The sequence below is a fragment of the Panthera tigris genome, chromosome C2, assembly GCF_018350195.1.
Source record: "Panthera tigris isolate Pti1 chromosome C2, P.tigris_Pti1_mat1.1, whole genome shotgun sequence".
In the NCBI taxonomy this organism is placed as follows: Eukaryota; Metazoa; Chordata; class Mammalia; order Carnivora; family Felidae; genus Panthera; species Panthera tigris.
In genome coordinates this window covers 142,201,118-142,227,956 of record NC_056668.1, presented here as the reverse complement: position 1 = coordinate 142,227,956, position 26,839 = coordinate 142,201,118, and the positions used below count along the sequence as shown (strand labels likewise).

Sequence of the window (26,839 nt, the reverse complement as noted above, 5' to 3'; positions counted from 1 at the left end):
TTTAACATAATTTTGTTGACAGGTAAGGTCACCAGTTGTGACTATCCATACACCTAGCTCCATTACCTTCTCAATGCTACTTGAAGGAAAGGCACTAGTGGGCTCTGATGACACGGGAGGGAAGCCAAGGAGCCTCTATGTTTGTTATATTTAGGCACAAAGAAATCCAGATTGAGCTGCTGCCGTAAAAAATAAGTAAATGAAAAAAATATAGTATTCACATACAACAAAAAAGAACAAAACAGATAAAAGACATGAAGAATCTATTGTAGAAGATGTTACCTTGAGTAAACAGAAAAACAAAAGCTTTATTTTTTTTTTTTATTTTTTAAATTTTTTTAACGTTTATTTATTTTTGAGACAGGGAGAGACAGTATGAACGGGGGAGGGTCAGAGAGAGAGGGAGACACAGAATCTGAAACAGGCTCCAGGCTCTGAGCTGTCAGCACAGAGCCTGATGCGGGGCTCGAACTCACCGACCGGACCGTAAGATCATGACCTGAGCCGAAGTCGGATGCTTAACCGACTGAGCCACCCAGGCACCCCACAAAAGCTTTATTTTATCAAAGATGTTAAACGGAACATGACATTTATGACCCGAGATTAAAGATGAGATGCTAGGACAACAGAAAGGGGAGAAGAGAGATTGCAGAGCTAGGGAAAAGGCAAGGACTGAATAATCCACAGAACTGAGATGTTCATCAGAGTACCAGACAGAAACTGGAATTAGTACAAGGAAGGGCAAGCTTGAAAAAAATTGCACATAATGTGGAGGAAAAAGTCAAAGGAATGAGAACCATTAGAGAATGAAGGATATGGTTTGCAGAAGATGAGTTTTGAACTTGTGGATACTTGATATCCTGGGTTAAAGAATAGAGCAGAAGGAATAAAAAAAATTCAAAGATATAATAGAAGAGACCTTTACCAAAATAAGATTGGAATTTCTTGGAAAAAGAAAACTCAGAATGATGAAGACTGAAATGTAGTCAGGTGTGTTGATAGCAGCAGAATAGAGTTGAAAAACAAAGGTGGACATGTGGAGCAGTGGGGGAATGACAGTCTTTTCAATGAATAGTGCTGAGTCAGTTCAGTAACCATTAGGGGAGGAGGAAAGGAAGGATGGAAGGAAGGGGGAGAAGGAGGGAGGGAGGGAAGGAAGGAATGGAGGAAGGAAGGAAGGAAGGAAGGAAGGAAGGAAGGAAGGAAGGAGGGAAGGAGGGAAGGAAGGAGGGAGGGGAGGAAGGAAGGAGAGAGGGGAGGGAGGAAGGAAGGAGGGAGGGAGGGAAGGAAGAAGGAAGGGAAGGAAGGGAGGGAAGGAAGGAAGGAAGGAAGGAAGGAAGGAAGGAAGGAGGAAGGGAAGGAGGGAGGGAAGGAAGGAAGGAAGGAAGGAAGGAAGGAGGGAGGGGAGGAAGAAGGAAGGGAGGGAAGGAAGGAAGGAAGGAAGGAAGGAAGGAAGGAAGGAAGGAAAGGAAGGAAGGAAATGAAGAAAGAAAACGGGGAAGGAAGGAAGAGAAAAGAAACCTTACCTCACACCACACTCAGAAATCCATTCTAGGTAGATTAGAAGGTGAAACAATAAAGATAACACAGGAGAAAACTTCACTACCTGGGAGAGGCAAACATTTCTTAAACAGGACCCACAAAGCACTGACCGTGAAGGAAAATTGATAAATTGTGCATTAACTTTTCGTTTTCAGAGACAGAAATTTTGTTTCTGATCGTTCTTCCATCGGCAGCCTGTCGAGTGCAAATGCGGCAGGCAGAATCCAGCAGCTTCATTTGTCAGAAGACCTAAGCCCTCGGGAAATACAAGAAAATACTTTTTCTCTTCAAGCAGGTACTTATATAATACTATTATCTTATACTACTTGATACTGGTTAACATAGTGTTTTATTATTCTCTGTTATACAATTAGTGTGATAATATTAATTAGGCACAATCCATGTAGAAGTCTGAAACTTCCTGGTACTTGTGTTGGGCTTGCAGGTTAGCGATGCCACAAACTTTTCTCTCCCTTCCACATTCTGAACACATTGAGAAGTCAGCATGGAAGTCAGTTATAAAGAGAGCAGAATATTAGCTTTATTATCGGTAAAGCTGGAGTAGAGAATTCAGCTTGCTATGTGGCCAGAATCATGGTTCCTATACTTTCTAGATCTCAGAGCACCCTCCTTAAGGGAGACTGTACAATGCACATACTCGTTCCCTGGGGGCAAGGGAATGCCTTCCTTATTCCACGTGAGCTCCTAAAGAGAGGACAGAGCCTCTCTCGCCACACAAAAGCAGAAGCAAGAATGTATGCGCACACTTTTGGCAGTTTGGCACAGCCCCGAACAAGGTTCACACAAGGGCACCTGGCCTTTGCGACAAGTGGGGCTTCGGTGCTGCTGATCAAGCTGGGTGCCTTGCGGTGGCTAAGGAGGGGAGCAGAGAGGTACTGGTGGGTCAGCAGGAGGGCAGGCAGGTCCCAAGAGGAGAACAGATGTGGCATGGGGAGGACGAGAGGGGGTAGGAGAAAGGCAGGTGTTCCATGCGCCCTAGTATTTCCTCCTGAGGACTGGGGATGTTTCTTCGCAGGCATATGAAGTCAGGGAAATAGGATCTCCTCCTCGAATTGCCATTTCTGCTTATTCTGAAGGCCTCCATCTCAGTATAAGGGCACTTGCTGGGGATTTCCAGTTTGAAGTCTCCCCAGGAAATGTAATCGAGCTGACATCAGAGTTCCTGGGATTTCTAGGCCTCTCTCAAAAAGTGGATGAGATCCATGGTGCTAGAGGTCAGAGGGGCAGTTACCCCCATGTTTGGTGGTAGGCAGATTACTACCTGGGAAGGGGCACGGGGGGCCCTGGGGAGCTGGACGTATCCTATCCTATTTACTCATCACAGCGGCAGTAGTTACAGGGCATGTAGATATGCAGTATCTCACCAGACTGTACACTTAAGATATAGCTACTTCATACAGCTTGTTGTATACTCCAGTAAAAGGGAAAAATTTTTAAAGTTAAAAACATAAGTGGTTAGAAGTAGGGTCTGAGTTTTTGCTCGACCCACTTGGATGGCCACGTGGCCTTGGACAAGTACCTTCACCTCTGCAGACTTCAGTTTTGCTCATGTGAAAGAGTGGTGGTCACCATGGTATCAGTGTTAGAGGGTTATCGTAGAATGATATGAGGATATACAGCATGCCTGTCGCCCAGTGCAGGCCTAGCACGAGGGTCGCATAAATGGTGCTGTAGGGTCAGCATATTTTTGGTAGACAAGAAGCAGTTCAGTACAGAACGTCACGGAAGGCTGCCATGGTGGCTATAAGGAGGCGGGAGGGGTAGTGCTCAGGGCGTGGGATTTAGCATCTGACACAGGGCACTTGGACTTCTGGCCCCTGGCACTTACGAGCTCTGTGGCCTGGTCTGTCAATCTTTGTGAGCCTCTGTTTTCTCATCAATCAAAACAGTAATCATAGTACATACTCGGATTATAAGGGTTAATTTGGATAATATATTTAAAGTTCTCATTTAGTCAACCATTGCAGAGGTATTTATTGAGCACCTGCTATGTGCCAGGCACACGCTGGGCACTGGGGATCATAATGGAGCCGCCTCCTGGTACACAGTAAGTGCTCAGTAAAAGGCGGCTGTGGCATGTACATGCACATGAATTACGTGGAGAGCAGAGTTAGGCACCCCTGAAAGTCAGCTGCCCTTCCCCCAGGGCCGTGCCTGAGGGAAAGGTGCTGTTTTCTGAGGAGTGACTCCGCTAACAGAATTCCCCGCGGCGGTAGAATATCGAAGTAACAGTGTCCGGTGCAGTCAGTGAGGACAGACGCGATCATTTGGTGGTTTTCCTTCCAGCCTGCTGTGCTGCCCTCACCGAGCTGGTGCTGAACGACACCAACGCCCATCAGGTGGTCCAGGTGAGAACGCTGCTCTCCAGGGTCCGGCCGCAGACCCCACCCGGCACCACTCGCGGACCACACCTCAGGGCAAACTCTGTATCCCCAGAACACAGCTTTTGGGATCCCATGCTGTGGTTGTCAAGTATTTTGATATGTCTTATTTAAGTTCTAGAACTCCATTTTATATTCCTTTTAATTTTTTATTTACTATTTCTTTTTTAAGATTTTGTTTTTAAGTCATCTGCACACCCATCGTGGGGCTCAAAGTCACAACCCTGAGATCAAGTCCCAGGCTCCGCCGACGGAGCCAGCCAGGCGCCCCGAAAATTCCACTTTATATTCTTATTCTTCCTCCTTAAACTCACTTGGGTTTGAAAGAACTGCTCTGTATTTCATCTCTCATGCTTATTCCCTACATTGTGTGCGATCTTTTTCATTTTCTTTATCTTTTTTTTTTAAAGCTATTTTAGGGGCGCCCAGGTGGCTCAGTCGGTTAAGCGTCCGACTTCAGCTCAGGTCATGATCTCACGGTCCTTGAGTTTGAGCCCCGCGTCGGGCTCTGTGCTGACAGCTCAGAGCCTGGAGCCTGTTTCAGATTCTGTGTCTCCCTCTCTCTGACCCTCCCTCGTTCATGCTCTGTCTCTCTCTGTCTCAAAAATAAATAAACGTTAAAAAAATTTAAAAAAAAATAAATAAAAGCTATTTTAAACCGCTTTAATTCTGGGTATATAGGATGCTATGAGTTGAGGATGACAGTCACTTGAACTAAGAGTATGTCAGGTTGTTCAGCTAGAGGTGACTGAAACACACACGCCAACAAAATGTTTATTGCCCAGAAACCAGTTTCACAAAGCTTGATTCATTAATCAGCCCACTACATATACAGTAGTATACACTACCTGACTTCATCTTCAAAATACATGAGAGGTAGTAAGAGATCAGATCACTGATGCTCAGAGTCCCGAGGGGAAACTCAGCAAACCAGGAGGCCGCGGGGGAGCAGGGCATATGGACTTGGTCACATTGAGGTTCAGTTCCTAATATCGTTACCTGGTGGCTTGGCCACTGGAAAAAAATGACTCAGCCTCTCTAATAGTTGGTTTTGTCATATATAAAGCAGGGAAATTATAGACAAATTCACAGAATAGCTATAAAGACCAAATGCATTAAGGCAGGTAAAGCTCTTCACAGTTATAATGTAAGTGCCCCCATATAACAGAGTTCAGTAAATTAAATATTTAATAGATAATCGAAAGGTAGCAGTAAGTTAGCACTTTTTGTTCATTCTGCCATGTGTATATTTGCATTAGAGTATAGAAGGATCACTTTCTATACTTTAGGCTTTTCATGCATAACCTTCATTTTTTAAATCTATTACTCTTGTTTCTTTTATTTTTTCCATTTTCTTTTCTACAATGATTTATCTATGTGTATTGTTTAATTACCAAACTATAAAGGGAGAAATTGTATTTCATAATCAGATATTTAAAAGGCAAAGTATAAAGATATTTGTATCCCTTTACTGTGTGCCTTTTTATCCCCTATCCTTTGTTTTTAAAATATTTAAGGGGAGCCTGGATGGCTCAGTTGGTTAAGCGTCCAACTCTTGGTTTTGGCTCAGGTCATGATCTCGTGGTTCATGGGACTGAACCCTGTGTTGGGCTCTATGCTAACAGTGTGGACCCTGCTTGGGATGTTCTCTCTCCCTTTCTCTGCCTCTCCCTTGCTCACTCTCTATCCCTGTCTCTCTCAAAATAATTAAACAAACATTAAAAAATGAAGTATTTAAATTACTTTAAATTGACATGCTTTATTATTTATGACTTTAAAGACAGCTGAAATTTTAAGATTGTGGCTCCAGTGTTTGGTGCTACGTTGACATATTTAATATTCCGCTATAAGTTTACACAAAGTTCCAAAATTATACTAATATTTCTTCTCTAATATTAATTTTTGAGATTGTTTAGTTGCTTCTTTGTGCTTGTGTTTCTTTATGGCATTGTCACTGTCACTGATAACATGGCCCTTTTATTCTTCCAGGAAAATGGTATATATACAATAGCAAAGTTAATTTTACCAAACAAACAAAAGAATGCAGCAAAAACTAATCTGTTACAGGTAATAAGCATGTCCATTGTTCTTTAATATCAAGTTACTGAAATCTGGGGAAACTTTAATAGTACAATCTGTAATTTTTAGCACTGGTCTCTGTACTGACCGTGAGGGAAAAATATCTGGTGAGGGAGGCTGGCATGAAAACAAATGCTGTAAAAACAATATAAAAGGCTTAACAGTTTCTCTGGGGTGGGAGGTGAATTAGGTGATTTTATTTATGTATTTCTTTGCTTATCAGTAAGTTCTATTTTTTCAAAACATGGAATACTTGCTTATATATCGGAAAATTGTAAGAGGAAATCGATATTCCATCTTTAAGCATGGACCACAGTCAGTAACACTTCACCCTTACAAAGGAAGGCCTGTGAAATGGATCTTGGTGGATGAGAAGAGACTTGCTAAGTCAATAAGGAGATATGAGTGGGGCAGCCATGGCATCTGCTACAGGGTGGAAAGGCATTCTGCACAGAGGGAACACCATGTGCAAAGTGCGAGGGCCTGGCAGCTTAGAGTGTGCTTAGGCTGCTGGGTGGGGCTGGGGTGCGTGGTCAGGGGAGGGGCATGAGGCCTCGCGTGCGGGTAAGAAGGGGGCACGTTACTGCAGTGTCCTGTGTGCGTCGGGGGACACTGTCCCCGAAGGCACTGGAAAGATAAAATCCGGTTTAAAGTAAGCCTTTGCAGTACTTGCAGATCGCATTCCCCCCATGCCATTTAGAAAAGGAAATAAGACACCACGTTTGCCTCCATTCTGACTGAAGAGCTCCCACCCAGAATGACAGTCAAGACTAGCAGAGAATTCTTGGTGGTATCTGTGGGCTGGCAGGCAGAAGTTTTGGAGAGTTACCCGTGACGACGGACAGGAGCGGGACTTAATTTCCTTGGTGCACCACAGGCGTGTGGACGTGATGCTGGACAGCAGATTAAATCAAACCCATCGTGCAGATGCATTTTGTTAAGCCAGGAGAGGGTTTTTAAAACTTCAAATTGAAATGGTTTTTGAGGAACATTTGTGTCCTCCTTTCTCACTGCCTCTACTGCCCTCCACCAGGCTCTTTAACATCATTGTGTTGTCTGCCTGGCTTCTCTGGGCAAGTTTATTTGTCACCCTTCTGTATTCAGACCACTAATTTTACGAAGGATTCCACGTTCGAGTTCAGCAGACCTCGATCACCCAGTGGTGGCCTATTATACAGGCCCAACTGCAGGCCGGGGGCTCTCTGGTTTTTTTCTTGGCATTGCACACTGTCAGACATTTAGACGTTTATTTTTCTTTGGTAAAGTCTCACAGGCCTCTTTCTGAGTGTTCTCGGGAGTTACTGTAGATTGTTCTATTTGGGGAACGCTTAAGACTCTTTACTCAAGAGACCAATTTGTCAAGTTTGAGTCCAGTGTGCCTGTGGCTATTTTTATATGTCATCATTTCGAGTGTTTATTTTCTCATAGAAGCCATATAAATATCGAGGTATACATAGCAGGCTAGAAACAAAATAAACCTTGAGCTCCTGAAAATCTTTGGATGTTTGGTTTTCTCAGAGTAGGAATTTTATTTCTGGTCTCTGTTCATTTTGTACTTTCTAGAAAGGAATTAATGGCAAGTCCTGAGTGAAACAAGGCCAGCGTCATAGTGTTCTACACCATAAATGCTTTCTTAAAGCATGAGACTTACCCCAGGTATTGATGGATTTCATTTTCAGTCCTAAGCTTTGGCTCCCATGTAGGGCAGCCACTCACTCACAGTAAAGCCACTGTAATGTTTAGTTCATGATAATGTTATCCTGGAAATGTTTTCATTTGTCGAGCTACCATTTAAGAATCCCATATCCTTTTATTTTCCAGTGTTACGCGTTCAGAGCATTGAGGTTTCTATTCAGTATGGAAAGAAACAGACCACTCTTTAAAAGGTATGAGCTTAGAGAAATTTAAGTGACCAGCGGTCATGAGATCGACCTGTTTGCACACACCTGATGTAGATGCAAACAGTAAGAGAGGAATGAGTCAGTACGTAGAACATGTGTTTTCAGATTTTCTAGAATCTAGAGATAACACAGAATTACCCTAGTGATATCTTAACACTGAAAGTGAAGTAAATGTGGATGAAAGAGAAGGACTCAATCACTCTATCAATCCAACTTTTCTTAATTACTGTGACTGCTATGAGTTTTAGTTTTCCTTTTTTCTTTTTTTTTGGGACATTAACATTTTATTTTATTATTTTTTTAATATGAAAATTTTTGTCAAATTGGTTTCCATACAACACCCAGTGCTCATCCCAACAGGTGCCCTCCTCAATGCCCATCACCCACTTTCCCCTCCCTCTCACCCCCCATCAACCCTCAGTTTGTTCTCAGTTTTTAAGAGTCTCTTATGTTTTGGCTCCCTCCCTCTTTAACCTGTTTTTTTTTTCCTTCCCCTCCTCCATGGTCTTCTGTTAAGTTTCTCAGGATCCACATAGGAGTGAAAACATATGGTATCTGTCTTTCTCTGTCACTTATTTCACTTAGCATAACACTCTCCAGTTCCATCCACGTTGCTACAAAAGGCCATATTTCATTCTTTCTCATTGCCAAGAAGTATTCCATTGTGTATATAAACCACAATTTCTTTTTTATTTTTTTTATTTAAAAAAAAAATTTTTTTAACGTTTATTTATTTTTGAGACAGAGAGAGACACAGCATGAATGGGGGAGGGTCAGAGAGAGAGGGAGACACAGAATCTGAAACAGGCTCCAGGCTCTGAGCCATCAGCACAGAGCCTGACACGGGGCTTGAACTCACGAACCGCGAGATCATGACCTGAGCCGAAGTCAGACGCTTAACCGACTGAGCCACCCAGGCGCCCCTAAACCACAATTTCTTTATCCATTCATCAGTTGATGGACATTTAGGCTCTTTCCATAATTTGGCTATTGATGAAAGTGTTGCTATAAACATTGGGGTACAAGTGCCCCTATGCAGCAGCACTCCTGTATCCCTTGGGTAGATTCCTAGCAGTGCTGTTGCTGGGTCATAGGGTACATCTATTTTTAATTTTTTGAGGAACCTCTACACTGTTTTCCAGAGCGGCTGCACCAGTTTGTATTCCCACCAACAGTGCGAGAGGGTTCCCGTTTCTCCACATCCTCTCCAGCATCTATAATCTCCTGATTTGTGCATTTTGGCCACTCTGACTGGCGTGAGGTGATATCTGAGTGTGGTTTTGATTTGTGTTTCCCTGATGAGAAGCGACATTGAGCATCTTTTCATGTGCCTGTTGGCCATCTAGATATCTTCTTTAGAGAAGTGTCTATTCATGTTTTCTGGCCATTTCTTCACTGGATTATTTGTTTTTCGGGTGTGGAGTTTGGTGAGTTCTTTATAGATTTTGGATATTAGCCCTTTATCTGATACGTCATTTGGAAATATCTTTTCCCATTCTGTCAGTTGCCTTTTAGTTTTGTTGATTGTTTCCTTTGCAGTGCAGAAGCTTTTTATCTTCATGAGGTCCCAATAGTTCATTTTTGCTTTTAATTCCCTTGCCTTTGGAGATGTGTCAAGTAAGAAACTGCTGCGGCTGAGGTCAGAGAGGTTTTTTCCTGTTTTCTCCTCTAGGGTTTTGATGGTTTCCTGTCTCACATTCAGGTCCTTTATCCATTTTGAGTTTATTTTTGTGAATGGTGTGAGAAAGTGGTCTAGTTTCAATCTTCTGCATGTTGCTGTCCCGTTCTCCCAGCACCATTTGTTAAAGAGACTGTCTTTTTTCCATTGGATATTCTTTCCTGCTTTGTCAAAGATTAGTTGGCCATACGTTTGTGGGTCTAGTTCTGGGTTTTCTATTCTATTCGTTGGTCTATGTGTCTGTTTTTGTGCCAATACCATGCTGTCTTGATGATGACAGCTTTGTAGTAGAGGCTAAAGTCTGGGATTGTGATGCCTCCTGCTTTGGTCTTCTTCTTCAATATTACTTTGGCTATTCGGGGTCTTTTGTGGTTCCATACAAATTTTAGGATTGCTTGTTCTAGCTTCAAGAAGAATGCTGGTGCAATTTTGATTGGGATTGCATTGATTGTGTAGATTGCCTTGGGTAGTATTGACATTTTAACAATATTTATTCTTCCAACCCATGAGCACGGAATGTTTTTCCATTTCTTTGTGTCTTCTTCAATTTCCTTTCTATAGTTTTCAGCATATAGATCTTTTACATCTTTGGTTAGGTTTATTCCTAGGTATTTTAGGATTATTGCTGCAGTTATGAATGGGATAAGTTTATTTGTCTTTCTGTTGCTTCATTATCAGTGTATACGAATGCAACCGATTTCTGTACATTGATTTTGTATCCTGCAACTTTGCTGAATTATGTATCAGTTCTAGCAGACTTTTGGTGGAGTCTGTTGGGTTTTCCATGTATGATATCACGTCATCTGCAAAAACTGAAAGCTTGACTTCATCTTTGCCAATTTTGATGCCTTTGATTTCCTTTTGTTGTCTGATTTCTGATGCTAGAACTTCCAACACTATGTTAAACAACAGTGGTGAGCGTGGACATCCCTGTAGTATTCCTGATCTCAGGGGAAAAGCTCTCAGTTTTTCACCATTGAGGATGATATTATATGTGGGCTTTTCATAAATGGCTTTTATGATGTTTAAATATGTTCCTTCTATCCCGACTTTCTTGAGGGTTTTTATTAAAAAAGGATGCTGAATTTTGTCAAATTCTTTTTCTGTATCGATTGACAGGATCATATGGTTCTTATCTTTTCTTTTATTAATGTGATGTATCACATTGATTGATTTGCGAATGTTGAACCAGCCCCGCAGCCCAGGAACGAATCCCACTTGATCATGGTGAATCATTCTTTTGATATGCTATTGCATTCGATTTGCTAGTATCTTGTTGAGTTAACATTTTAAATGGATGACATGAAAATATATGCCTGTTCTTATGCATTCAGAAATGCCAAAGTTGGTCTAATCCTTTGCTCTTAATCCATAGAAAAAGTATTTGTCTGGATGTCTTTCATAGGGTAGGTGCTCATTTGAAGGGGAAAGGGCTGGGTGTTCTTGGCTCAGGAGGCTGTGCTGGTGAGCGTGACAGAAACATCACCCCCTTGGGAAGAAAACAGTCACCTACATGTGTGGTCTGCCTGGCATTGTATTGGGCAGGCTGGCCAAAATCATAGGCCCAAGTTCTTACTAGGATTCTATTGTTAAACGGCAGAACAGAAATAAGAGCTTACGTTAATATAATGCCTTTTGTTCAGAAGCGTTGGAACATTTTATGTTGTTACTTTATTTACAAATGATTCTTGAATTTGAGGGAAGAAAAGTGAGTAAAATTATTATAACCTTTTATTTCAAGGCCCTAAACCCTTCATTTTTGTGGACTTAAAAGATTTTACTAAGCCCTTGAAACCAGTACGTTGGAAAGGATGCATAAATCTCTCCATTTTTTTTTTCATTTACCTGTATTTTTATTTTATTTTCATGAAACATTTAACAATGGGGTTAGTATTTACCTCCTAGGGTTAACATGAGGACTGAATCAAATGGCATTTATGTAAGTGTTCAGCACTCCATAAACACCCCATAAACATTCCTTCCCCAAATGTTTAACGCCTGCACCCCTAAATATCTCACAAATAAGGTCTTTGTATAACCTGTATCATAACATGAGATCTGCTCTCTTAACAAATTTTCAAGTGTACAGCCCAGTATTGTCAATTGTAAGCACAGTGTTGTATCTCTAGAAACTTTCCTCTCTGGTGGCTTTTCCTTATCCCTTAAGAACTGTAGTTCTAGTTCATTTTTGTGAGATACGCTGTTGAGTACTATTTGCCCCCACTTTGTTGATATCCTAAGGAAGTTAAATTTGCTTAATGTAATGAATCTGTGAATGGGTTAGCTCCCAAAGGGAAGGAATGAGGAACAGTTACCAAGACCTACATGAAGTGTATGTGTGTGCATTTTCCCTGTAGGCTTTTTCCCACCGACCTGTTTGAGATCTTCATCGATATAGGACATTACGTTCGTGATATCAGCGCTTATGAAGAATTGGTATCCAAGTTGAATTTGTTAGTGGTAAGTCCTGAGTTTCAAATACTTGTGAAGGCTGCTGTGTGGGCAGGATGCAAATTATCATAGTGCCCATTTCCTTGTTTTTTTTTTGTTTTTTTTTTTTTGGTTAGGATGATGAACTGAAGCAAATTGCTGAAAATATTGAAAGCGTTAATCAGAATAAAGCTCCTTTGAAATACATAGGCAACTATGCAGTTCTGGATCATCTTGGAAGTGGGGCTTTCGGCTGTGTTTACAAGGTGACGTTGCCCTTGGAGAACACTTCTCTGACCTTCCCAAGCAAACCAGATATCCCACTTGCACACACCCATGCAACCGGATTGGCGCCCTCATTATTGGAAAATAGATACGCAAATTAGATTTTTGCCCATCAGATAGCTGTACTGATGTTATCTCAGTACAGCTCTCAGCTCTAGAAATTGGCCACTGGTCTTTGAAGACAAGAGTCATTATTAATGTCTCACCAAAAAATAGTAAAAATGGCTTGTCCTAGTGCATGACAGTTTCTCTAAATTCACACCAGAGTTTTCGATAGGTTCCCGGTAAAATCCTACTGAATGGTGCAGACCGCCCAGGAGAGAACCAGTTTTTTGAATTGAGTTTAGGGTGCATACAAATAAAATTGTAAAAGTTCTGTTGCTTATTTAGGTTATTTAGATTCCTTGGTTGAATCATGTGACTTATTAATCTATCTCTTTTCCCCCTCTTTCTACCCCCACTTTATTATTATTTTTATTTTATTTTATTTTGTTTTATTTTATTTTATTTTATTTTATTTTATTTTATTTTATTTTATTTTATTTTATTTTATTTTATTTTATTTTATTTTATTTTTTGGTCTTATTTTAGGTTAGAAAGCGTAGTGGTCAAAATCTTTTGGCAATGAAAGAGGTCAATTTACATAACCCAGCATTTGGAAAGGATAAAAAAGATCGAGACAGCAGTGTAAAGAATATTGTTTCTGAATTAACCATAATTAAAGAGCAGGTAAGTGCTTTTCTTGTTTATGAAGATATGTACCTTACCTAAATGTCATCAGTAGAGTTCTTGTGCTATTCTCGTCCATGCTATTTAAGAACTGGTTCTGTTTAAAATAATTGACATTGAAGTGGTAACATTTTAGTTAGATTTTTTTCCTAAGGCTTGACATTGAACCACAGAAAGACTTTCTGGAGTTTATATCAAGGTTTGGGGTGCAGAATGACTGAGTTTACAAGAGAATGCCTCATAAATGAAACATCCTTCTTTTTAAATTGCAAGCATATCCGTTTCCTTCTCATTAGAGTAGAGAATATTTGGTTACTTAGTTACATGCATAAGCATATGACTAACAGTTCCCTGACTTTTGTCAAGTGGAATCAAGCTGTTAACATTCTTCAAATACAGCTCATTAAATCTAAAAGTAGATTTCCAAGATGCGTTATTATTTATTGGCATGAGTTGAATATTCTGACATAATGTAACAACTCAATTAACTATCATTATGAAGGTGTGTTTGGGGAGAAAGAATAAACATGTCAGAAGAGAAGTGAGGTTGGATTTTGTGATCCCAGAATACATGGGTTTCTTTTTCAGCTTTCCTTATTTATACATTCATTGTGGATCCTGTTCATTTATAACTCCTGTGGAGAACCACCAGCTTCACTGCGTTGTGTTCTCCATGAGTTAAGTTTGTACAGTGTCTGTGCTGGGACCTAAAGATCATTAAATATATCTGATCTTTATTCACTGCAATCTGTAGTTCTTCTCCAGTTCACAAATTACAGTAAATACTATCATCAATAGACCGGATTCTAAGAAGCCAGTGTTGGCTCATGTTGAGGGCACCTTCATCTTTGGCAGTGTGCTGTCTCTAGCACAAGGCTGGAGCATGGCTTTTGCTGTAAGCTGATTTAGTACCGTCATTGGAACTCCGATCTGGATACAGTCCCGGCCAGTGAGCTAGGCTCCAGAATATGACTCTTTTGCTTACCTGGCCCCTTATTGTTTAAAATCTGCTGGCCACTTGAGAGTTGATGAGGCAGATGTTGTTTTAGCACATTTCCTAAGAAAAGAAAATGTCCGGGTGGGGACACTTAAGAGGCACGTGTTTGGACTTTGAGATAACTCAAAATTGTACAGTTGCACTCTTACCAGAGGCCTGAACCAATGGCAAGGATAGTAAATAACCCTGAGTCCTAAAAGGAAGAGGGGATAGCAGACAGAAGTGACAGAAATGGAACTAGAAAAGGAGAGTATATTTTTTAAGATTAAGACTAAGCTGCAGTAAGAAAGAGGCTCCGCAATACATTGGCTTAAACAAGAGGTCTCACAATGCAACGGGCTATTTCTCTTTGATGTAACAATCCAGAGTGAGTGGACCAGGTTGGGAATGTTCTCCGTTCCACGCAGTCATCTGGGGGATGTTGGCTCTTCCTCTCTTACTGTGCTGCTGCCTCCTAGGGCATTCATTGTCTTCATCTGTAGGGTTGAAACTACCACAGGCATGTTCACATCCAAAGAGGGAAGAGGAAGAGCGTGAGGGTCGGGGCATTCCCAACGTTTAGGACTCAGACCCAGGAGCACACGTTTCCCCTTACATACCCTTGGTGCGAACTTAGTGACAGTCCCTCTCATGGCTACAGGAGAGGCTGAGAGATACAATCTCGTGGGAAGCCACGTTCCACTAGAACTCAATTGCATTGGAGGATTGGGCGGGTAGGAGTTTGGTGGACAGTTACGAGATTCCCCTTCAAAAAAGCAAGAAGAAAGACCAAAAAGAAATGCAAGCCATTTATAAGTGAAATGAAATGTCAACAATTCTGAGATAAAAGAAATTTCGGTTTGCCTAGAAACTTAAATTATAAAAAAGCACTATGAACATTTTATATACTTGTAGAAAATGAAAGTTTTGAAAAAGCAGAATTTTCATGTGATATCCTGAGGTAAACCTACATCAGAGAGAAATTGTAGGGGCATCTGTGTGGCTCAGTTGGTTTACCAACTCTTTATTTTGGCTCGGGTCATGATCTCACTGTTGTGGGGTCGAGCCCCACATCGGGCTCTGAGCTGACACTGTGGAGCCTGCTTGGGATTCTTTCTCTCCCTCTCTCTCTGCCCCTCCCCTGCATACTTTCTCTCTCAGAATACATAAATAAACATTACAATAACAGGAGAGAAATTGCACTGAAAGCTTCTTGAAAGTGGCAAGGAAGACTTCACTCGAGACTATTGAGATAGAAGTCAAACTATGGCAACAGGGGAGAGAGATTGAGCTCAACTCCAAATACAACAGCAATAGCTGGTATTTACAACCAACAGGCCAGGTGAGGGGGGTGAATAGATGGAAAATTACCCCAAAGAACTTCCTAAGCTATCAAAGATGGGGTGATGAGGAACTTGATTGGGTATCAGGAGTGGGGAGATTCTTGCCAACCTGACTTGGCAGGATTCTTGATGAAACAAAGCAGGGCAAGAATGAGGCCTAGTCAAGAAGAGGGCTTAGAGAAACCTGACTAAAGTTTGGCCAAGAAGGGAGTCCTTGCCAACTATTATAATTTAAATGGAGTTAGTAAGTCTTAGATTATTTCAGTTTCATACTAACCAGTTTGGAGAGCATAGAAAGACACAAAATGTAAATAGAAACAAACAGTATATATAAATATTTAAGTGGTAAGGAGTGGTAAGGAACAATGGGATACATATTCAACACAAATTCCTTCATTTCTGTTTCTTCTCAATGCAGTGTGTGCGTGGTGTTTGAATGGGGAGAGCTAAATGAATTCTTCACGTTACTTTGAGTTCTAAAATTTACCTAAAATGTTAAATTAGGTGATAAAACACCATCAGTTTTTATTTTTATTTGATAAAAGGCTCTAATGGGAGATTGCTATTTTCAGATTAGTTTTGTAGGTAGCAAATAAAAAGAATCCAAAAAATCTCAAATCTCAGTTAGATGATATCTTAAAATGCTTAATTTTATAGATAAATATAAATACAGTAATTTTCTTGTTGTTTTCAAATATGAAGCCCAACTAAATTGTGAAAACAAGTTTATATATTGAAGTAATGTTATGTTTGTTATTTATTTTCTTCTAGCTCTATCATCCCAATGTTGTACGCTATTACAAAACATTTCTGGAAAGTAAGTATGAGTTTTCATGATACATGTGTAGGTGTGTGTGTGTGTGTGTGTGTGTGTGTGTGTATGTATATGTATATATGTATATTTTATGTTTATTTTTTTGAGAGACAGAGAGAGAGAGACAGAGCTTGAGTGGGGGAGGTGCAGAGAGAGAAGGAGACACAGAATCCAAAACAGGCTCCAGGCTCCCAGCTGTCAGCAGAGCCCGATGTGGGGCTCGAACTCAGAAACCGCAAGATCATGACCTGAGCCGCAGTCCGACACTTAACTGACTGAGCCCCCCAGGAGCCCTTCATCATATTTCTAATTAAGGAAAAGTATCTGTATTATATATTTTTCCCCTAGAATGTCACAAAATAAGCTTAATCAATTCTTTTCTTTTTTTTAAACTATTTTCTCAATTTGTGGAAGACCTTGTGCATCTCTTTCTTCATCAGTGAAACAGTGGTATAATCAATGACCTAAAGATACAGCTATAAAGGACTTAGACCCCTGTCTGAAAGACACCGCATGAACAAAGCAAACAGTTATTTGGGCTATTTTCTCTCTCACACACACAAAACCTTAGTAGGATCAGGTGAGAAGCAAAGTAGGGGGTGCCTCTGGGTGACTCAGTCGGTTAAGTGTCCCACCCTTGATTTTGGCCTAGGTCAAGATCTCGGCCTCGGGTCACCACCTCACAGTTCATGGGTTCCAGCCCCACATCCATCTCTGCGCTGACAGTGCGGAGCTTGCTTGGGATTCTCTGTCTCTGTTTCTGTCTCTGTCTCGCTCAAAAATAAATAAACGTTAAAAAAAATGAGAGAAGCTTAAGAACAATGAGAGAAGTTAAGAATCATGGCTTATTCAAGACAAGATGAAAAATTGTTTGGTTGGCTCAGATGACATTTTTCACCCCCCCAAATAAATTCAGAGGGGCTACGTCTTTGAGATTTCTTTTACTTGAAGTTCCGATAATGACCACAAGGTGGCAATGGATCCCTGACTGATTCTGCAGGCAGGTCATCGGTGCGAAAGGTTGAGGTAAAGCCAAATTCAGTCACAGGTTTAAAACAATGCAGGACCTTTGACTGAAACAATGAAAGTACTGATAAACCTTGATGGTGTGCATCGCATATGAGGTTTAAAAGTAAATCATTTGGAGGAAGGATGTACAAAGCAATGGTTGGGACTTCCTCATTGCCTCTTTGTAAGTGCTATTATTATGCAAACCTATCGTGTACTGTGGAATTTTATGATTTTGTCCATCTCCCTCCCCCTGGATGAGCCAAAGGAACGCAGTGCTGAAACTGTCCAGTAAATCCTGGCCCCCGATAATAGAATTCTTGATATTAGAGTCATTTCTTACAATTTAGCACACATCCCATTAGAGGTCAAGATTGGCTTCTGACTTGAACTACTGAAGTGACACAACTTATCTTAAATTAGAAAAAAAATACAACTTTTACAACCTGACATCTTCCGAAAATAATTGGAAGTGGCTTAAAAATACCTAAAATATGATAAAAGAGATCAGGGAATTGTGAGAAAAGGAACTAAAAGGTAGCAAATTAAAAATGAAGCTAAGGGATGGGGAATGGGTGAGACGGATGAAGGGAATTCAGAGTATGCCGAGTAATGTATAGACACGGCACACTCAGAACTAATACAACCTTGTACGTTAATTATACTTCAATAAAAAAAGAAAGTCAATTAATAGAAGAGAGGAAAAGTTATGCTAGAGGTAAGATGAGTACATACACTGAGTGCTTCTTGGGATAATGAAGAATGGAAAACAATACACATGTCTACCTCTAGGAGAGTAAAGGATGATCCTTCTGTGTTGTGGAATACTATGAAGGCAGCAGAAAGAAGGCACGGATCTGTGTGCACAGATACGTCGGGCTGTTGGATGAAAAAGTATTAAGTGGTGGCACATGTATCGTGCGATTTCATTTCTGTAAATATTGTGTACATACATATTTTATATGTATCCAAAACATCACAGATTATGCATATCACTACATTGTTAATAGTTTCATATCGGTTTTGGAGGAGAAAGGAGAATTTACTTTGTTTCTTGGCACCCAAGGTAAAGAGATGAGCACCGTTATGAGGTTCCCAGTCTCCCTAAGATAAAACCCCTGGCTCTCTCTCTGCTCTAGAGGGGGCATCACAGAAATTTCCATCATGGGTTGTGTTTTCAGCTGTGTCATTGCAAGACCGTGGCACGATTCCAGTGCGAAATTCTGTCAGGTACATCAATGAGGCTAGGCAACAGTCCACTTCAGAAATACAGTTTTCTGAATGTCTGACATGATTTAAGGGTAAAATTTTAAACTACTGAGAGGAACGTTCTTCAGGAAAGGCTCCTGGGCTTGGCATCATTTACTCGTTCTCTTTAGCACTTCCCAGTCATTCCACATCTTGGTGTGTGTCGAAAATGATCATTTTTGCCAGCGTAAACTTATGCTGGGAGGTAGCCTGTAGCCGTAAGAGACTGTCGCTGGGCTCTAGCTGCCTGAAGAGCCCCTCACCCCCATCGCCCCCAGGGCTGAGTGGATCTTAGCCCCTCTCTAATTCCTTCAGTGCCGTGCCCTGCATACACACTGGGAAGCTCAGATTCTAATTCATATGCATTTTTCTAAATATATTGAATTTAAATTTCTGTTGTATTTCCCTTGTTTTCTCATAGATGATAGGTTGTATATAGTTATGGAGCTGATAGAAGGGGCCCCTCTTGGAGAGCATTTCAGTTCTTTGAAGGAAAAACAGCATCATTTTATTGAAGAAAGACTATGGAAAATATTTATACAGGTACACTTTCATTTTCATTAATTTTTTAAAACAACAGCGAATTTCTGAGCTGATTTCTTAGAGATGTGTGTAGTAATCATCAGCGGTTACGTGTGTATTTGGGGAAATAAACTTTGTTTTTTATTTGCTGCTTCAAGCTGTGCTTAGCTCTTCGGTACTTACACAAGGAAAAGAGGATTGTCCACAGAGATCTAACGCCAAACAACATTATGTTGGGGGATAAGGACAAAGTAACAGTGAGTAAGTATAAGAATCTTCAAAGTTTTTAAGAACTCCTGAATATGATTCAAGAACAGAGTTGTTCGATAGAAGTTTCTGGACTTAAGGGAATGTTCTGTATCTGCACTGTGCCGTGTGGGGCTTTGGGGCATTTGAAATGTGGCTCGTGTGACTGAAGATGTGAATCTTAAATTCTATTAAGTTTTCATTGAGGTAAACATTCCTATGTGACGAGGGGCTACTCAACTGGACGTCACCGGTGTAGTTCTTGATTGAGTTGCATTTTTCCCATGTGAGAGAATAAAGTACTGGTAGGATGCTTCAGGATTTACTTCCCAATTCCGTGGTTTCTAGGTTTTTTTCTCTACCTCATGTGAGTGCATTGTTTTGAACTCTTAACGGAGACTGTGCTAAATGGGTGACAAGTGTACATATCAAAGGCTGTGAAAATTCTAGACATTTGTATATTTCAGCATCAGTTTTTATCAAAATAGTTTCAACTGAAGCAGGTAGGTCTAATGTTAGATACAATTATATAATTATCTCCACAACTGTATAATTCTCAATTGTAGCTTAAAAGTCACTTTTCAGCCTGACTGATACATCAGCTTTCTCCTGCTTTTCACTCATGAATAGTTGTGTTCCTCTCATAGACAATGAATCGTTCACCAACTCTAAGTAGGGCTACACATATCTAAGTCAGTGGTCTCTGAATACTTTTTGCTCATGACATTCCATCGGTAAAACATTTTTTTGTAATACACTGCCAAAGTATAATATGCTCACTTATAAATTCTATACACATAGCACTGTACAATTATTTGACATAATGTATATAAGTCTACAAATAAAATATAAAGGGGTGCACTAAAAAATCACAGATTTCAATATTTTGGGGGGAGGCCCTCCAATGGGTTGCCTTAGGCACTCAGCTCTGGAGATCACTGCCCTGAATGTTATTGATGTGAGAGACACATTATAGCATTTTAAAGCTGATTCTCTTAGTTTTAGAAGAATCTAATTCCTCATAAGGGCAATTCCAAATGTACACTTTTACCATAACCATGTGTCTTCAGTAACAACACTTAGATCTATTGTCCAGATTTTTATAGTAGAACATCATATCTTAGTTTAAAATATAAAAAGCAGCCCCAAACAGAAACTCTATAGATAACTTCCAATGCAAAGTTACTTGGGAATATTTCCAAGCCAGTACTTTGTGAAATATAAAATGAGACCAAAGAATTGTGAATCTTCATCTTGGACACACATTTGCTTAATCATTTGAAATTAATTATAATTTCAACCTAATATAAAATATTTACTTATCTTAAAAACTTACGAGCTTTTACTTTTTTTTTCTATTTCTAAATTTAACTTGTGTTTCTTTAATAATTTTTCCTATTTATAAACATATAGGTATTTTAATTTATAAGTTAAGGAGAATTATTAAAAATCAAATTTATTGTATCTATATGTTATTAAATAGGATTGAACAGATTTGTTCCGTGTTGGTATATGGTGTCTCTGGTGGCTGTTGAGGCCATGTTTCTGAGTGTTGGCCAATGCTGCACTTTATTTTCTTACTAAGATCAGCTGTAATTATTTCCTTTGGTTACATTTAAAGATGTTGAGGTTACTGTTTTTATTTTTTTTTCATTTTAAACATTTTTATTTATATTTGAGAGAGAGAGACAGAGCATGAGCGGGGGAGGAGCAGAGAGAGAGGGAGACACAGAATCCCAAGCAGGCTCCAGGCTCTGTGCTGTCAGCACAGGGCCCGACGCGGGGCTTGAACTCACAAATCATGAAATCATGACCTGAGCCGAAGTCGGACGCTTAACTGACTGAGCCACCCAGGTGCCCCGAGGTTACTCTTTTATTGTAGCTTGATTTTCTATCTAAACTTAACTTATTAATTTTTATATTTATTTTCTGTAATCAGTCCTGCACATCAAAATACTTGACAAAATAAAATAGTGCTAAAAAATAAAAATAGAAGTGCTAAAAATTCTATAAAGAAACACCTTTTTTGCAATCCCCAGTTCTGCTTTCCTAAAATGATCACTTTTAATTCTCTTTAGCTTCTTCTGACATTTGATTTTCTATTGTGATAGTTGAGGATTTAGTTTTCTTATTTCCTTTTTTTCCTGATCTATCCTTCCAATACAGTTATTGCACAATTTGGCGTTAAGTCAATATTCAGTGTTGACATTATTATTACTGTATAATTATTGTTCAGTGTTGATCACCTTTCCTTTCTCATAGACCTTTTTTGTTTTTCTTGGAGTTAATAATCGTCTTCTTTTTTGTTTGTTTTCTTTTTCTACATACCTATTATTTCTTCTTCCCACGTCTTCTAAAAGGATTATAAAAGCCCTCTCTGTACTATTTTCATGTGGTCACACAGGGCAGTTACTTTTAACTCTGTTTTCTCGGACACCCAATTCCTATAGATTGGGTGCAAATGTAGACTGGACTTGAATTTAGGTTTGCTGCACGGCCATTGTCCTGAAACTTACATTTGTTCCTTTTCTAATTGGAGTCTCTCTTATACCCTGTGTTTTTCCCTCGCTCTGTATTTATTTATTTTTTTTCTTTTTCAAATTTTTATTTAAATTCCAGTTAGCTAACATACAGTGTAATATTAGTTTCAGGTGTAGAATTTAGAGATTCATCACTCCTGTTCTGCTGAAGTGTATCTTCCAGTACTTTCCTAAAAAAAAAAAGAATGGGATTTTATAATTTTTGGATGCTTGCATTCACAAATATTTTTATGGGACCCTTGTACTCTTGGTAGTTTGGTGGGTGTAGTATTCTCAGATGGAAGTCATTTTCCTTCCAAATTTGAAGGCATTACTTATTTACTTACTTACAATACCACCAGACTGAGTGCCTGAGTGGCTCTGTCGGTTAAGCGGCTGACTTCAGCTCAGGTCATGATGATCTCACACTCTGTGAGTTCAAACCCCGCATTGGGCTCTGTGCTGACAGCTCAGCCCAGAGCCTGGAGCCTGCTTTAGATTCTGTGTCTCCCTCTCTCTCTCTGCCCCTCCCCGACTCACACTCTGTCTCTCCTCTCTCTCTCTTTCTCAAAGATAAAGATTTAAAAAAAAAATGTATAGCATTAATTTGAAACCAAATGTAGAAGATGCCCATATTTTGGGAGGTTGAAATAAAGCTGCAATTCATAAAGCCTATAAAAATAGGCTGTGGTATGTGTGAAAGTATGTCACCACAAAGGGGCAGCCTTGGAATATTTTACGTTTCTCTTTTCTTGTGCTAGAAGGCTTATTTACTCCCAGGAAGACACAGAATTGGCAAGAGATGTTTAAGATGCATGAGACAAAATATATTGAAAATATAAGCAGAAGAAAATCTTTAGAAAAGATAAAATTACTCTCTTTTTCTTTTTTAAAAAAATTTTAAAAATTTTTAAAGAATTTTTTTAAAAAATTCTTTTTAAAAAAAATTTTTAATGTTTAGTTTTTGAGAGGGAAAGAGAGAGAGACATAGACAGGGGTGAGTGGGGGAGGGACTGAGACAGAGGGAGACACAGAATCTGAATAGGCTCCAGGCTCTGAGCTATCAGCACAGATCCTGACGCGGCTCGAGATCATGACCTGGGCCAAAGTTGGACACTTAAACCGACTGAACCACCCAGGAACCTCTCTCTTTTTCTTTTTTTTTTTTAATTTTTTTTTTAATGTTTATTTTTGAGACAGAGAGAGACAGAGCATGAACAGGGGAGGGGCAGAGAGAGAGGGAGACACAGAATCGGAAACAGGCTCCAGGCTCTGAGCTGTCAGCACAGAGCCCGACACGGGGCTCGAACTCACGGACCGCGAGATCATGACCTGAGCCGAAGTTGGCCGCTTAACCGACTGAGCCACCCAGGCGCCCCTCCTCTCTCTTTTTCTTAATGTAGATGAATTAGCTGTTTTAAGATTGAGGTTGGTGTGCAATTATTTGTAGTAAGCACACTAGCTGGGAATTTGCCTTCATAAGGCAGCAGAGAAGAAAGTATTAACTTTCTCTTATTATACTAATATTTAGCTATGTGTGGTTTTACAAATGTTGTCTAATTTTAATGTCTAAATATATTTCCATTTAAAAGACTGTATATTTTAATGACTTGTCCTGTGAAACATGCCCAGTTCTTGCCTCTGCATTTATTTGCAACCTTTGGATGCCATATGAGGGAACAGACCTGCCTCAGTGGCACGCGGGGCAAAGCATAGTCAAGGTCGGCCCTAAGTGCTGCCACTTGTCAAGTAAAACCCATACTGTACCATCATAGAATGGCTCAGAAGGAGGGGTCTTCTGGGAGTGAACTGGCTTGTAGACACACCTTTTCACATTTCTTGACCTTTTCAAATACTCACATTTTAGTGTAAGCCCCTCATGCTCCCATTTTCTTCCCTGATTCCAAATTTAAAAAAAAAAAAGGAAAGAAAAAAGAAAGAAAGAAAACTCAGTCAACTATGCTAATAGATTTTATACATGGGCTTTAGTGCACGACTCAAGAGGTCACATGTTCATCCCGCAACCAAAAGGGCTGTGCACATTTCCCAAATGATATTTGGTTGTCGCTACTGTAATAACAACAAAAAAACACTTGATTCAGTGGAACATTTATCAACGACTCGAGCGCTTATCAAATGCCATCATATGCCAGGCATGTCAGGGTGGATGTTAGATGAAAGCCGTGTCCTCTGTTCCTTGAACTCACAGTCTTATGGGAGAGACGTTGAGTTCTTCATTCAGCAATTAACTCCTGACCTGCCTCCATCTGGCTGTGAACAAGAGAAGCATGGCAGATGTGGTTACTATCTTCGTGGAGCTCATAGTTGCATTACAGGGTGATAAAGACCAGAAAGCTGTCTATGCAAACTAGTAGTATATTGGTTGGGATAGGTCATATTATGCTGCAGTAACAAGCTGACCTGCAAGTCTCAGCAGCTGAAAACAATGGCAAGCCACTGGCTGTGTGACACATCCACCTGTGGCCTGGTTTTGTATGTCCTGTGAACTAATGATGGTTTTTATATATTTTATATTATATTTTTAGATGGCTGTTGAAAAACCAAAGAATTTGTGACCAAGACCATGTGTGGCTCTTAAAGCCTTAAGTATGTGTTATCTGGTCCTTTACGGAAAAGTTTGTCCTTGGGGCGCCTGGCTGGCTCAGTTGGACAAGCATACCCCTCTTGATCTCAGGGTCGTGAGTGTGAGTCCCACGTTGGGTGGAGGGATTACTTGCAACAAATAAATTAATAACCTTATAAAATATATAAAATATATAAATTAATAGCTGTAATCCAATATAGCTACCAAAAAGAAAAAAGAAAAGAAACAACAAAAGGAAGGAAGGAAGGGAGGAAGGGAGGAAGGGAGGAAGGAAGAAAACGTTTGTCCACACTGGCTGGCTTAAAACAGCAAGGTTTCTGTCTTAGCACATACTGTGTATGCACCGTAGGTCACTAAGGGAGCTGTGCTCAGAGACCCAGGCTGGCTAAAAGCTCCTCTATACCTCTTTCCACGTTGCAGAGGCGGGGAAGAAAAGGCATAGCAACCGTACTTCAGTTCTTAAAATTTCTGCCTTGATTTCATTGGTCAAAGCAAGTCAAGTTTAAAAGGGTGAAGGTGTATTCCTCCTTCCAAGAGAATTGAAAAAAAATATATAGTCTACAATTACATATAATTGTATATAGAAATATATAATATATTGTTTACTATATAATTATTTTATAATTGTTTACTACAGAATTGTATATATACTAATATATATACAGTTCTATAGTCTATCACAACTATCAGGCACAGGGGAAAATGTGACGACTCTGCCTGTGGAGAGTTGCCCTCTGCTACTCAATTCAAATACCATTCCTCAGGTGGAGTCTTTGATGTCCCCATCTGATACATTCTGTTTCTGGGCACCTTAGTATAGTATACCAGGCTTGCCTTTCTCACAGCACATAGGGCAGTGATTGATTGCCATTCCCGCCTTGAGGTAAGGGAAGCTGGTTTTCCTGACTTTGTTTCTCAGAAGGCACTTTATAATATTTTTTTTAATTTTTTTTTTTAACGTTTTATTTATTTTTGAGACAGGGAGAGACGGAGCATGAACAGGGGAGGGTCAGAGAGAGGGAGACACAGAATCTGAGACAGGCTCCAGGCTCTGAGCTGTCAGGACAGAGCCCGACGCAGGGCTTGAACTCACGGACCGAGAGATCATGACCTGAGCCAAAGTCGGCCGCTTAACCGACTGAGCCACCCAGGCGCCCCTATAATATTTTTTGAATGAATGGATACATGAATGAATGAATGAATGAGCAAACAGACTAAAACAGCCCCATGTAGAAATATTTACAAGTCAGTTACAAATAAAAAGTAAGATTAGGGAAGATACCTGGGTTTGAGATCTTTATCTGACAGCTGAGATTTTGTGGGAAGAGTGTTCAATATAAGAGGGACTGAGGATTAAGGTGAAAATCAGGTATAAAATGGGGAAAGGGACAAGCAGCTCGCACTAGCATCTCAGCAAAGCATGAAAGGAAAGTCTTTACTTTCTTGAATTCCAACAAAGTTTGGGAAATCAAATTAGATGTGTCTTGTATTGCTAGGATCTTGGCATTTTGATTGTTTTCTAGGGGATTAGAGGATTTTAATTGTTATTCGTTGGCTCAACTGCTGCTGAGAAATCTATGTCATTATAGGAAAAAATGAATTAGCATTGCACTGCTGATAGGGAAATCAAAGCCCTCTTATGCTTATTATCTCCTATACTTCTAAAATCTTCTCATGAAATAGGCACATAAAAGACAGTTTGTGGCTTTTGTAGATCTCTTGACCTGTCTTGCTTTGAACCTGTTGTGTAGTGTACTTCTCATTAACCAGATACAGTACTTCTCATTAACCAGTATCTATTTGAGTTTAAGCCAGCACAGAGCTTTGAGTGTTCTTACACGACTACAGAATGTTGAGTCACTTGTGTTGCATACCCACGTAGCACCTGTGTAGTAAGGTGGCTACACGATTTCTGGGATTTCTCTTAGCCAGCAAATTGCCTTCATGTCACTGAGAAAGCAAGAATATTTTCTGTCCAGCCCACCGGGTTCCTTATATTGCTGCTAGGTCATGTGAAATAAGGAAATAGTGAAGCAAATTCAGTCAAATATAATTTCTAAAAAAAAATTTTAAGATTCTCATACCACCAGTGGGTCATTCTGTAATCCTGAGATTTGAACAGCAGTTGGCTTTGAGGAAAAGATGAGAATGGCAGGCCCAAGAAAGTTCGCGCGGGGTGTCCTGAAAGTCCTGGTCCTGACCAGATGATTGTTATGCTCTTCTGGTGAGGTGAACTCATCGTAATCAACTGCATGAGGGAATAAGGAGGCATCGAATCTTACCATCTTAGGGAAAAAATGGAACTAAAATCTTCCCATTGTTGGGTTTATAAGGCCTATGAAAACATCAGAGACCAAGGATAGTGAAGTTTATTTTAGTGTATGTTTTCATATGGGCATATTGGGTTATGATTTAGTTCTCCAAGAAATTTTAATGTATAGGGTAGAATCTGATGTGTTCTGGACATGTTATTTTCATTCTGTGAGTTTTCCCAAAGCGTGTTCTCTGAAGC

General features: G+C 40.0%; 1 protein-coding gene across 11 annotated transcripts in view; it reads left to right on the top strand.

Moving 5' to 3' along the window:
- The window catches only part of NEK10 (NIMA related kinase 10), a 224,615-nt gene that overhangs the window by 52,854 nt on the left and 144,922 nt on the right, over positions 1-26,839 (top strand). For all 11 annotated transcript variants that reach the window (XR_006222036.1, XM_042998421.1, XM_042998420.1 and 8 more), the window contains 10 exons: positions 1,698-1,837; positions 3,850-3,911; positions 5,934-6,011; positions 7,845-7,909; positions 11,960-12,062; positions 12,170-12,298; positions 12,909-13,046; positions 16,137-16,182; positions 18,857-18,978; positions 19,116-19,218. Coding sequence is in view for 10 of the 11 variants with exons in the window: in XM_042998421.1 (XP_042854355.1) it covers positions 1,698-1,837; positions 3,850-3,911; positions 5,934-6,011; positions 7,845-7,909; positions 11,960-12,062; positions 12,170-12,298; positions 12,909-13,046; positions 16,137-16,182; positions 18,857-18,978; positions 19,116-19,218 (986 nt within the window). In the remaining variant the exon portion in view is untranslated. The remainder of the gene's footprint in view (positions 1-1,697; positions 1,838-3,849; positions 3,912-5,933; positions 6,012-7,844; positions 7,910-11,959; positions 12,063-12,169; positions 12,299-12,908; positions 13,047-16,136; positions 16,183-18,856; positions 18,979-19,115; positions 19,219-26,839) is intronic.